This window comes from Toxoplasma gondii, chromosome X (assembly GCF_000006565.2).
Source record: "Toxoplasma gondii ME49 chromosome X, whole genome shotgun sequence".
In the NCBI taxonomy this organism is placed as follows: domain Eukaryota; phylum Apicomplexa; class Conoidasida; order Eucoccidiorida; family Sarcocystidae; genus Toxoplasma; species Toxoplasma gondii.
Genome location: NC_031478.1, coordinates 5,535,429 through 5,548,666, shown reverse-complemented (window position 1 = coordinate 5,548,666; position 13,238 = coordinate 5,535,429). Strand labels below are relative to the sequence as shown.

At 56.2% G+C, this 13,238-nt stretch overlaps 1 protein-coding gene across 1 annotated transcript; it reads right to left on the bottom strand.

Annotated features, from left to right (window-relative positions):
* Positions 1 to 2,036: 2,036 nt before the first annotated feature.
* On the bottom strand, positions 2,037 to 13,213 carry TGME49_236850 (hypothetical protein). The gene is made up of 5 exons (XM_018780472.1): positions 11,035 to 13,213; positions 10,412 to 10,737; positions 9,535 to 10,106; positions 7,906 to 8,974; positions 2,037 to 7,537 (listed from the first exon to the last, which is right to left on the bottom strand). The coding sequence occupies exons 1-5, from the start codon at positions 12,073 to 12,075 to the stop codon at positions 2,287 to 2,289; spliced, it is 8,259 nt and encodes a 2,752-aa protein (XP_018635783.1). The 5' UTR covers positions 12,076 to 13,213; the 3' UTR covers positions 2,037 to 2,286.
* Between the last annotated feature and the right edge of the window lie 25 nt (positions 13,214 to 13,238).

Here is a 13,238-nt window from a genome sequence, read left to right as displayed (position 1 = left end):
ACGAAAGAAACAAGCCACCTAGCTGGACAAGAGCATGTAACTGCGACTGACCACAGTGATATTGAGTATACGGACAACAGGCATCTTTATGCAACTTTGCTTGCTTCCCTCTTCACTTTGCTTCGACGCTCTTGTGTCAAAAACGGGTTTACTTCTCTGCAATCTTGACAACTGTCACTTGAGAGAAGAAGGCGGGAGTGGTCGCGGGCACGATGACTAGCACGCTTGTCTTGGGTGCATCGCTGGCCCGCCGCGCTCCGTTGCAACCGCTATCCCCTTTCAGAGATTTTGAACGCCTTTATCAATTCTGCACTTTCACCAGCGCGTGATTCGTTGTTTTAGGCTAACCGACTGCTTCTCACTAACTGGAATTGGGAAGAGAAAGACGGGCGAGACCTGCAGACCCTGCCCAGCTAGCAACGGCATCGTGTCTTCACCAACACGTCGGTATTGAGTCATTCTAGATGACGGCTAGTGGACCCAAGGGCGTAACTAGAGCAGTTGTTCAAGCAGCAGCTGCGTTTACCAGGAGGATTCGTTAAGTAAGATAGAACACTTTCACGAGAGTTGGCTCGTCGGAGGGTAGGCCGGGAAGCCTCAATCGGCGTTGTTGCAGGTTCCAGTAGTCGTTGGTTAATCGTGCAACTTAGGGGCCCTTTCATAGACAGCAGGACTGTAGTTGCATTCTCGAAGAAATTTACTCAACAGGTGTAGCGTAATCGAATAGTGCCTGACAAAAGTGGCAGGACGCTGCAAGGTAACTGCCAAGATCCAATGAGAACGACATGAACTGTTTTCTCGGTAATCTGCTGACTTCGTCTCCCGGGGTACCCTGTTCTCTGGGAAATGACACCCTCCTTTGTGATAAGTAGTTGAGCAATACAGCCCTTCGTAACGCAAGTCAGACGACTGCTGGCATACCCAATCGCTGACTGCGGATGTATGGAGCTGTCCGTGCTCTCTGAGCGTAGGCTGTGAACGGACAATTCGTGATAGCACCAGGCAGGCGTTAGGAACACTTGCCGGCCGGTGAACGCTGATATCGTGGCTATACGTCAGCTGTTAGCATATAGGTTCCATCACACAGAATGCCGGCATGCTTCTCCAAGCATCAACTTTAGGGCATTATTTTCGGTGGGAGGCGGGGGGTCGCCGGCATAGAGGATTTACCTCGCTTATCAGTCGCTTTTAGAAAAGGAAAGGCGGTTGCGTTCGGGGGTCCCACAATATTGACATCTATCATCTTCCGCAACCTGTGTTCGCTGATGCACAGTAGGACGTTAATCAGAATGCCTGGAAATAGAGAGCTTCTCTTCTCTTCGCACACTGCTTGCCGTTGAAATTTGATGTGCACTCTTCAGTGAGGTGGTTACGGTCTGGAAGTCTGCCGCTTTCCATACCACGGATAGTGACACATGGTACCTACCAGCTTCCCTGGAAAATCCAGCCCGCAAAGACATACTTCTCTTTCTGTAAAAACATCCCTTGTTCAAGATGACAACGGTGTGGAATGAGGGAATCTAGGCTAGCGCAGACCTCGAGAACAGCTTTTTCATCTGCAGGTTAGTTCTTTGCAGTGTCCTTGCTTTTAATTGCTTTAAAGAAACTGATAGTTCTCTTTTGCTCTCTGGAGAAATCAATGATTCTTTGTAAGGGGTCGAACAATGTACTTTTAACGGAGAAAGACAGAGCTGGACATCACTGTAAGCTTCGCTCGAGGATGAACGACAGCGTAGGGTTACAGAAATTCCCTGCAGCAGTAAAAGCTTTTCTTCTGTTTATATCCGCACAAAATGGGCACGAGAGTGGACCGTTTCCCCTTGTATTGCTTCTTTGCGACTAGCAAGTATAAAGTTTATACGAGGCTTAATTGCTAACTCCTAAAGTTTTCGTTGACCGCCGCCTGTCAACGGGTGATCTACGCTGAACACCAAAGAGTGTGGCTTTCGTCGGGGTTATTAACGCTGCGGTCTTGACTGGACACCCCAGTGGAACCGATGAACTAGGATACCAGAGAGCCAATAAGGAAAGCGTTTGCTTTGACATGATTTCAAGGGCTACGAAAAGCGGGCGTTCCGTTACACACGTCAGTCGGAGAGGCATACGGAGAGACTCTAGGAGGACTTCCTGAGTTAACCTGATGACTTTTGAAAAACCGTCAACATTTCAACGAGGCCCACTACTCCGCAGCCCTGTGCCGACAACGAGTACAGCTTGAGCGTGAAAATAAATCTTTCAGTTCTGTATCGGAGGGTATACCTGAACCAGGTCCGCTAAACCCGGAAATTAATTTTCTGCCGAGAACAACCGGCGACTAGCACAAAGCCTTGCCCCGCCCCAATTCAACACTTTCGGACTCTCTGTCTCATACCAAGGTGTTTTCTGTTTGTTTCGCATGGCATCTTGCGAAGTCTGAGGCAACGCAGTTCCCGTCACGACTGCATTCACCGGCCCACCGGCAAAGCGGGCGCCTGACTGCCACTGCGTCGGTGGTGGGAACTCCCCCGTTGCCTTTCCACCCACGATCGGCTGTGAAACCAGCGAAAGACTACAATTCTGAAAATGATCCTTCTGGTGATGCAGGTCCCTCTCGCCAACTGCGAGATTTTGTACCCCCCACACGCTAGATCTCCCGGTCCCCGTCTCCTCCACTCTCGGCGGTCTCCTCGAAGCTGAGACGTCCCAGCGGTTGCTCTTCGACGCCAGCAGGCGCTGCTGCAGTTGGCGCTGAAGCGGAGACGGTTCCTGCGAGTGAGTTGTCGGAGCAACGATCCCCGAATTGACGGCACGAATGAAGGCAAGCGAAGTCTGCGGCCCGACTGGCACAAACACTCCCTGCTGCTTCCCTGAATGGGAGGACACGGGCTGGAGCGTTCCACAGTTTCCTGCGTTTTCCCACCAACTGTCTGCCTCGCTTCTCTCAAGCCCCACGCCAAATGGACGACCCTCTATGCCGGGGAGCCTCGCCGCATGCCGTTCAGGCATCCTTGAAATCGGGATGGACCCCGCGGCGTGGCGCGCAGAAAACCCTCGGACAGAGGATGATGCTGATTCCCGTCGCGTTCCGGCGCTCTGGCTTCGCCACTGTCCTGTCTTCAAATTTATTTCCCAGTGCACGACTGGAACACCTTCGGAGACTTGGGCACTGGTAACACGAAGCCCTCCGGCTCCTGGTGCCGGAACAGCCTCACCCGGTCTAGCAACCCTTCCAGATGAGACGACAGCGACCTGAGGCTGGGATGGAACTTGGACTACATGTTGGGGAACACAAAACGGCAGAACCCCGCTTTCCGCTTCGGCCTCTGCTACAGACATTCTTCGGGATCCGGAGTATACACCGACAGAGGCGCCGTTCTCGGCGGGAAGCGTTGGAAGCAAACTCGCATACATTGGCTGAGCCTGCCAGAGCTGAGGGACGGCGGACCCAGCAGGCGCCGTTATAGGAAGAAAGGCAGAAGGCTGGTTAAGGGAGGCGGCATGAGTAGAACCTTGCCTGGTCTCCACCTGGCGTATCTTCTGTTCGGGGTACACCGGGAAATGTCCAACACCTGGGTGTTCCTCTTGACAAGACGCCTTGATGGATTCCACGCCTTCCTGCACAGAAACCGAGACAGCCCCTAACACGCTCCCCAGCTGGACTTCTTTTTGAGTACCTCCTTCTCTCACAACCTGCGTGACTTGACTAGCGCCCGGCATCGTCCGGACAAGTGAGGTTCCCAACGCACGACCGCGAGAGACTTCATCTCGGGTGACAGATTGGTCTGCGACGAGTTCTCGCACTGTTCTCTCGTCTCTAGGATGGCCCCTGCCTCCCAGTTGTGGTGGTTGATACGGCTGCGGAACAGCTGTGTTTCGGCACCACACGAAGTTGGGACCCGCACAAGTTACACTGCCGTCTCCAGGCAAAGTCTCCGGATAGCAACAAGTGAGCTCGTGTGTCTCTTCACTCCACTCGTTTACTCGGTCGTCTCCGGAAGGCACTGGGCTCCAATCGGCAGGTTCTTCGGCAGCTACCCTCATCATGCAATCATGCGCTTGGTCTTTGGAGGTCGGACACGCCCTCAACAAAGTTGGGGGGCGCAGGAGGTGTTCTTCGCCTCGCGTCAGGACTCCTCTTGCCACTAGGCTGGTTCCTCGAGACAATCCTTCCGTTCCTCCAATCTGAAAAGCGTGCCAAGAGGACCCAAGGAACGAATCTTTCTGCTCTTCACCACTTAAGGCGACGCCGCTTTCGGGTCGACCATCTGTCGAGCTGGTCAAAACTCCTGGGCCCCGCAACCTGGGAGCGCCTGCCGTGTTCCGAGAGGGAGTCTCGCGCACACAGGCGCGATCTCCTGCCTCTCCGCTATGCAGCCGTGGCGTGCTGGTGGCCTGATGAGACTCGTCGGGGAAACTGGACGAAATGTGGGAAGTGCATAGAGCGTGACTGTCGCACTGGCTAAACTCGAGGCGCTCGAAGGCACTTGAACAGGTCGGCTGACTCTCCACGAAACTTCGAGGGCGAGAGCCATCACCAGGATAGGACGAAACAGAAGAGCAACGCGCCGCGCTAGAGGATTGCCGGCTCCACGTGGAGGCGGAGCGCGAGGTTCCAGAGGACTGCCGTTCCACCTCTCGTCTTGCACTTCGGCCGTTCTCACAGAAATGCGCCTCTTCGTCTGCGTCCCGCTTCACTCGCGTGTCGACGCACGCACTCAACTGAGGAGGCGACCCGGGCCGATCTCTCGCCGCAAAGTCTGTGGTCTCTGCGAAGCAAGAGCGCGGGCGTCTCCTGCGACGTTCCACTTCAAAAGACACACTCCCTGTCGGGGTTGTGTATCGAGCTTCGCTAAAAGAAAAGCAGCTTTCCAACTGACTGCATACACCAGAAGACGGGGCGGCAGGAGCTGCGCTGACGGCGTCGCGAGAAGAAGAAAACAGCGGAGGGGGCCCTGGGAAAGACGGATGCACTCCTCGGGAGGTAGACAAGAACTCCTCTTGAAGCTGCCGCGTTTCGAGCCGGCTCGAGCTTCCGTGCCTTGCCCCACCGCCGATCCAAGACGCTGTTTGTCTTGAGGAAACATTGGCATGCCTCCGAGCGAAACACGATACTTCGCTCCCTTCTTTCTCCTCCTCCCCGTGGACCCTCACGAGCGATCCACCAGAGGATCTGGGCAAAGATACACCCAGCCGATGACTTACGTTCGAGTTGCACTTCTGTGTGCTCCGAGCTACCATCCTTCTGTCTGCTTCTGAGACACATCTTCGTTCCGAGTCTGCGCTGACCGCACGCACTTGTCTGTCTCCGTCGACAGCACGTATAAGTCGACTTTCACTTGCTCTTGGAACCTCGAAATCTTTCCTGACGCCATTCTTACTCCGCCGCTGAAACTGAGAAGAGTGTGCGACTGCGAGACAAGCTTCACTCCCGTCTTCCACTCCACCTGTGAAGGGCCGGGCGGACTTACGGCCACCGCCTTCTTCCGACAGGTTCCCGTGGCCTGCAGCGCCGCAGGGCTGCCTAGGTAAACCTAGATTCCTTCCTGGAAGTCTGCAAGTCCTGAACTCGCCTCCTTTCGCACATTGTCGCTCAGTATTCCTTTCGTCTCTCGACGTGTGTCTGCTCTCGACCTGAGAATTAGCCGGCGGATCCAGCCCCCGGTCCTGCTTGAGCAGCCTTCGTGACCGGCGAATGAGGTCCTTGAGGGCGCTCTTGGAACACTCCTGGACGAGGTCCGGGCCAGGCAGCACAACGTCTGTGTCTTCTCCGCTGGAATGCGAGAGGGGCAGCGAAAGTTCCCGCGACTCCAGGCGCGATGTGGGCGCTCCCACGTGGCCCTGATGTGTGCGGCGACTTGCATGCCTCTGAACAACCGTTAAATCCTCTCGCACTTGCTCTCTGCTTGTGCCCCGCGTTCGTCCTTCGTTCTGACAAACATCCGCCTTGCCTCTTCCTTCTTTCACACCCTGCTTTCGGGCTAGGCCGTCATCTAGGACCAGCGCCTCGACTGCAGGCCCGCGGGATTGGCAGTGAGGAAACCCGACCAGCCCCCCCACCTCGTCTTCGCTTTCTGCATCTCTCGGTGTCTCCGACGCACTGTCGTCGACGAGACTGGCGACACTGTAGCCGCTGGAACTCCCTGCAAGGCGCACCTCGCAGCATACGGGCGATGCGCACGAGTGACTGTCGAGTTCTGCTCGAGAAACCACATCTCTCAGATCCGAAGTCCGACGCGGGAAACGCTCCCGCGGCAGCATTCCCCAAGGCAAACTGTTCAATTCTGTGCATCCGCCGTCTCTCTCCGGTTCCTGGGCTTCCCGCGAAACCCATCGGTCCTGCCCCGAGGCACCGGAGTCCGGCACCGAGGTTTGCCTCCCTGCCTCCCGGCTCTCCAAAGATATACACGTTGTCGGAGGCGCCACAAGCTTCTGACCGCCCTCGAGGCTTCTCCTCTCCGTTTTTTCGTGGATCCATCCGACGGAAGACTGCCTCCCTGCCTCGCCCGCTTCGCTGTCTGTCTGTGGCTCCTGAACGTGCGAGGCGCCACCCACGTCAGAGAGGAGATCTTTCCACCCCAAGAGACCTGGAGCAGCCCGAGAACCGGAGACGAAGGGACTCTCGTGCGACCTCGACTGACGCCGGGCCTCTTCCTCTGCGGCGCGCTCCGCCTCAGTCGCCTGTATTCCCATCACCACGAGCTGAAAAACCAAGTCTTTGATGAGGCCTGAAGATAAACGCTGACCTGCAACGCGGCTTTCGCCGCTCTCGTGTCTCCTCTGATCGTCTGCCCGCGCTTCCGCCGCCCGGTGCGCCGAGGCTATCTGTAGGAGGGCCTCACTCAACGCTGTAGTTGACGATGGAGACACAGACACCTCGCTTTGCTGGACGGGGACAAGAAAAAGGGAAGCTTCACGCTTCATTTCGATACCCAGCGAAGGCAAACTGTCGTCTCTGGCCTTCTCGAATGCAGCGGCCTCATGTCGTCTTGCCTGCGACTGTCCGACCCTTCCTGTCTGGCCAGCGTTCTTCTCCCCGCGGTCGTTGGTACCAGGGCGCTCCACCCTGCCACAGGAGAGTCGCCCTGCTTTGGAGTCTTGCTCTGTCTTGAGGCTGTTTCTTTCCTGGGGATCTGCTTTCGCGGGACGCCTTTTCCCCTCGTGCTCGGTTCCGTCCGGTTGGTCGGACCTCGCCGTCACCGGCAGAGCCCCCGGCCTGTCTCTCTCTTCGTCCTTCTGGGAGTCGCGACGCTCTTCCGCGTCCTTCTCTGCGGAAACCCCTGGGCGTCTCGCTGCCGCGGAGACAGATCGCTTGCTCTCCGGCTTCTCTTCGCCCTTTCCCCTCGCGACTGTTCCCCGCATCCAAATTGGAATGCGCTTGGCGGGTTGCGACACAACGCCCTCCTTCTTATGTTCGACGGTCTTCGCCTCCGGCGCTTTCTTCGCCACCGTGGGCCTTGTGAAGCGCAGACGCTCGCAGACTTGCACGTGGCCCTCGAACCTTTTGACGCAGAAACTCCTCGAACAGAAGGGGCAGGTAGCTGTAGGTTGGAGCTTCCATCTGAGAAAGCGGAGAGATCAAACTGTCCCTTACGCTCAAAAACTTGAAAACAGGTAGGTTTCCGGACGGCCCTCGAGAGAGGTCCCGCGGAACGCATGCGGCCAAAAAGCTCAACACAACCAGGCTCCCACTGCGTGATTTAGAACCTTTGAAAGGAGACAAAACGACGCAAACCGACTTGGGGTCAAAAGAGGCGCACATCTGCTCTTGTCTAGACTCAGGACACACACACACACACATACGGGCTAATGCATCCACATAAATACAGAACGCTATGTATCTAGTTGTGAGTGAACCCATTCTCGGATGGGAAATCCGGTACGTGCATGCTACGTGGAATACCATCTACCCCTGCAAGAATGGCCTACCGATCTTCGGGACGAACACTCTTCAAGCCGTCTTTCTTCGCCGTCTGTGGTGTCGGGTTGTACGAATAGACGTGAGCCGCCGGCTTCTGCGTGCGCGGAGTCGCGAGGGCTGCGGCCTTTTGTTTGAAACTCTTTTTCTGGACAGACTCCTCTGCACAAGCAAAAGGATTCGGTGAAGCCTCTCCCCTCTTTACCGCTTCTCTCCGTCTGAGGGCGACAGACCCAACACCCGTGCGTGGCTTCTCCGGCGCGGTCTTCCCGGCTTTGGGCGCAGCGGAGGCGGACTGAGAGTCCTGGCGCGAAGCGACCGATGGCGACCGTGGAGAAGGCGGACTGCAGCTGTGGGATGAGCAGCACACGACTTTTGCCGGGGAGCCTCTGCGAGAGGGAGAATGGCCCTCATCTGCATGCATCTTAGGCGAATGAAGAGCCGCGAGATCCGTCTCGTCTTCCTCTGTGCAGACCTTCGTCTCCAGCTCTTCAGGTTCCCACCGCTCACCCTCCAGCTCCCAGGGAAGCGGCAAAGCAGAGAGTGTGGCCTGGACGTCGAGACAATGCGTCAGAGACACAGCGGCCACAGGCGTCACTGCATTCATCCCTGGTTCAAGAAACCGCTCCTCAGCGGAATTCACTTCCTCCCCAGTTTGATTCGACGCGCCAGAGTGGGAGAGTCTCTCGAGGAATCGGGGGGATTCCGGGGCTTCGTTCTCGTCTTCGGAAGAAACCGAGGCGGACGGGGAAGGCGAGGAACGGGCGAAGATAGTCAGTGCCACGGGACCGGACCTCCCCGTGTCTGGAGGGAGCGAGCGCGCTGACTCCGCGAGGACGATTTCCTCCGGGTCCTGGCGAAGAAGCTCTTCGGTCTTTCCAGGTTTGCCTTGCAAGCGCACATCTGCCGCAATGAGGCTGTCCTCTGTTGTGGCTTCTTCTCTGCGGGAAACTGAGAGAGAAGTCTCTCCAGAAGCGAAGAGGGCGGACGAGACCGACGCACAGAGGCAGTTGCCGACGCCTGCGATAGTCACTGCCGGACCTTCCAACTCCGCGACAGTCGCGTCGGCCAGCAACGAGTCTGGTCAGAAACAAGGCACACATGCATGTAGTAGGCCTTTGAGAACACAACGCAGCATCGCGAGAAAAACTGGAATTCAACGAATCTCAACCAGACGCATCTCTCGACCCATTCGGCTTAGGCATCACATTCCCGTGAATAGACACCACTGTAGAACTATCTTCTATTCCTAGTTCAGCCGGTTCGGTCTATACAGAGTAGGCTTTCCTTCGTGGTCTCTGTGGAGCTCCATAGCAAATTATGTCACGTCGGTCTCTCTCGGCCTCCACGTGTGAACCTCTATTCTGACACGCACGTTTCCCTGGCCCTTCAGAGTTTCCCAGTGAAGCGATGAACAGACTGGACAGACTACCAGCAGGTCTAAAGCGGGAGTTTAAAGTTCTCCTAGAGATGACTTTGTATTCATTTGCAGCAACCACGGGACATCCAGTCACAAATCCCTTCCTTTTTTTTCTGACTTCGCCTCATACGCCAGGGTCTCCTACTTAAAACACACACGCCCTCTAGAGAGATTCGCGACTTTACAAAAGCGCACCCCCCACTCCATAGCAAAGGTTCACCTGTTTCGAACGATGCACGCTCGGGGTCTGGGCCGGTTTTTTCTGCTTCTTCTTTCACAGTGGCCGGATTGTGTGCGCCGTCTTCGGCGTCTGCCTGCGTCTTAGATGCTTCAGGTGCTTTCTCCACCGGGAGCACTAGCTCAGTGTCCAAGAGGCCTTGATAACCTTCACGAATATCGGGATCATTTTCCCCCGCCCTTGCAGCTTCCTTCTCTAGCTCCCTGGCGTCGTTCCCGCGGGGGCTTTGCAGCTGCCTGATGGCCTCCACAAGCGTCGGATTTGCGCGCCATGAGACGGTCGGATCTCCCGAAGCTTCTGCGTCGATCGGCTCTATGGACAACGGAGGCGCCTCTGATTGCGCGGCTCTCTGCGGTCCCGCGGGGGCGACAGAGCCACTGCTTCTTGCTTTCTTGGCATGCGCATGCAGGGAGACACATTCTGGATTGGAGGTGCCCACAATTTTCGAGGCTCGAGGGTTCTGGAGGCGTTGCCGACGCAGAAAAGCCAGTCGCGCATCTCTCGCACGCGAGCACGCCTGGGCATGTCGCGGCAGTCTCCAAGCGGCAAAGCTCCTGAGGAAGCGAAAAAAGAAACGCGGAAATGGGAAGGTGGAGAGCAAAGCTCCGGCGTGGAAGAACGACGAAGAAAAGAGCAAAAGAGATTCCAGCTTGGATCACCGGAACACGAGGGCAATACCAGCTTTCGGGACCCAAAAAGACAGGTGCTGTGTGCATAGGACCCCTGAGACGTGTGAGAACCGCCAGTCAAAAATAGTTTAGCTCAACGCCACAGTGACGACCCATTCATCATGGACGCATGTGCACCAACATTGCTGCAGTTTGTCGTTCCCCGTCCCAGTCGGCTTCTGTCGCCGTACCTTTTGCACAAGGTACAAGGGAGGAGCTTGTCGTCGAGCTGTAGTACCGACGTGTCGCCTTCGGCTTCGCCCTCCGACGCGCTGCAGAGACAGGCGCGTGTGGCCTCTTCCTCTTGCTCCTTTTGCTCCACGACATGTACAAAGTCATCAAGCGAGTTGATGTGCGTATCAAAGAGCGGAACCTCTTCAGGCCGCATCAAGAAGGCGCCTGGCCTGTGCTGCTGGGAGACGCTCCCAGAGAAGCTACTCGGTGTTCGCAGGCCTACAGGCACCACCGCGGTCTCTTTTTCTTCAGCGAAATCTATCCCCACTGAGACAAGGGGGACCTACGGAAGAAAGGACGAAGAGAGACGAGCATAGGGGAAGCGTGAGTGCGGGATTCAGAGAAACTAACAGAGGAAACATGAATCAGACACTCGAAAGAAGACACGGACCGAGTCCTGCAAGGTATTTTGAGCCTACACATCCTGACACACAAGTGACACGACAACTGAAGAAAATCCAGAACGCTCGACAGACAGCAACCGCGTTGATTCTCGCTGCGGCGGGGTACGGACCGCGAGAAGGGTTCCTTGATGCGAGACACACTTTTCTCGCATCCATGTGCTTCCTTTTCTTCTTACCTCTTCCCTCGACAGACTACGCACATGAAGTGGAGGAGCGACCAGCTTATGCGACAGAATTGCATGGTGGCCGCCTTCAGGCGAAGCGGCGGGAGAAAGGTCAGGGTCTGGGGAAACAGCCCAAGTCGGTACGTTTTCAGATGTGCGTACTGGCGATCCGTGCGGGTGTTCGTGCCCCGCTGCAGAGGTTGCGTTCCCGAGTTCTGCAAAGGCCTCCGTAAGATCCTCTGTGTGCAGCCGCGTACGTGCGTGGCAACTCCGTTCAACGCCACTCGACACACTTGACTCGCTTTGTCCAGAAGCCTGTCTGTCGGAACAGGCTGGAATGTCAGAGGCGACTCTGTTGCCGGAGGTGAGTCGCGAGCGCGTTATCACCGAGGTTTCACAAACACACGGGGATTCGTCCACGTGGTTCAGAGAGAGATTCGCGAACATAGCGCACAAGTCGGCGGGTGGGATTTTAGGGTCCCGCACCAAGGGAGGGCCGGTTCCTTCAGCAGAAGAAGCCAGTTCGGCGTCTGCCCGGAAATCTTGTCTGGCATCGGGTTGTGCCGGTTCTGTGGTGTCTTTCTGCGGCGCCTCTGTCGCACTCTGGTCGACGCGAGCTCCATTCTCCTGTACGCCTTCCCTTTTCTCCTGGTCCTGGGTTGGATTCTCTGTTTGTTGCGGAGGCTTTCCCTCACTTTTTCCCCCGTCGCCTTCGGCGCCCTGAACCCGCCGCGTGACGAGGAACTGAGGAATTTGCTTCGCGTCCACGCGGAGCAGCGAGCCAGAGTCGGGCTGCAAACGGGCTTGCGGGGAATGCGGCACTTCGAAAAAAGGCGAGAAGGGCGCGGTCACCGCTCCAGATTCGGCCGGGACACAGGACTGGAACCGGGGAGAGTCTTCCCCATCTTGTTCGGTGAAACGAAAAATATGGTTCTGCGGAAGGAGCGCGGGCGCTTCAGCAGATCCTTCACTTTGAAGTAAACGCCCAGGTTGGCTGCTCTCGGTTCCCACCACCTCCCAGGCGGCAAGCGAGGCACTGTCTTCGTCGGCCATTTCCGTCTGTGGTCGCCCCTCTGCCCTCTTGCATCTCTCTCCTGTGAAAAGTATTGAGTCTCCTATAAAAAAACTGAGACTGAGGCGTCAGCCGCGAAGAACTCAGGCATCCAGCGAAGTGGATTCTCACTTCAGGCTTGTGTGTCTTCTTGCGGATCTGTAGAGGGTTTTCCACCACGAGGCACCGCCGGCAAATAATCGAAACCAGGACACGGAAAGTTTAAGGAGATGAGAGACCTAATCGGGTCAACAGGCAGTTTCGCAGGTCAGATTGAAGACAACCCCTAACGGGTGGGTAGCTCATAGCTCCGTAAGGACGATAAGCGTGAGTGCCGAGAGATGGGCAAAATGGCCCCGGATGACTCACGGGAGGCGGATCTGTTGCTTTGTCTTTTGTTTTTTGTATGCGATGCTACACTTTTTCGTCGTTCCAAATGGAGAATGCAAAATACCGAAACGCACGAGTTGCCAAAGTCACGAAGGCCTAGCACCGGTGCCTGCTTGATCCGCGCACAAGCTACACTGATGTCTTGGTCAGCAGGGTGATTTCCATAGCTAAACGGAACCCAGGTGTATCTCACAGGTTCGCTTTTAGCTTTCCTTTACTTATACTTTCGTGAAGAGGGAATCCCGATACACCAGACGCGTACGCAATGGCTGCGGCGTTGTGGACGCATCGGTTGTCGGTCGGCGCCAACGCGCAGGACCAAAGATGATGGAGTCTGTGCTGCCACCGAAAAATGAGAAGGCACCTGCCAGCGAAATAGCAAATGGTGCGGGAGGAAGTTTTTGTCCAGAAGATAGCTGGACATAGAAAAAAAGGGAAGGGAAGCCAGCGAAACACGAGGCACAGCGGCCGCTGGTTTTCTCTGTCAAACTCGAGACGCTGCTGCCCTGTTTCAACGCCAGGGGATGCACGGCATGAAAAGAAGAGTTTGGCGTGGCTGCGAATCAATAAGTGTCCAGAGACTTTAGACGTCACAGTCCAGACGCAGACGTGTCTGGGATGACGAGAATGCGAGCGTGTGTCCCGAAAAACACGTGATCGCGAAACACAGATTTGCAGTGCTAGGACAAGACACACCGAGGAACTTGTTGGCGGTGAGACGGAGTGACCGGCGGAGAGAGCGAGTTGGTCTGCAGATCTGCGGCACTGCCGCTGC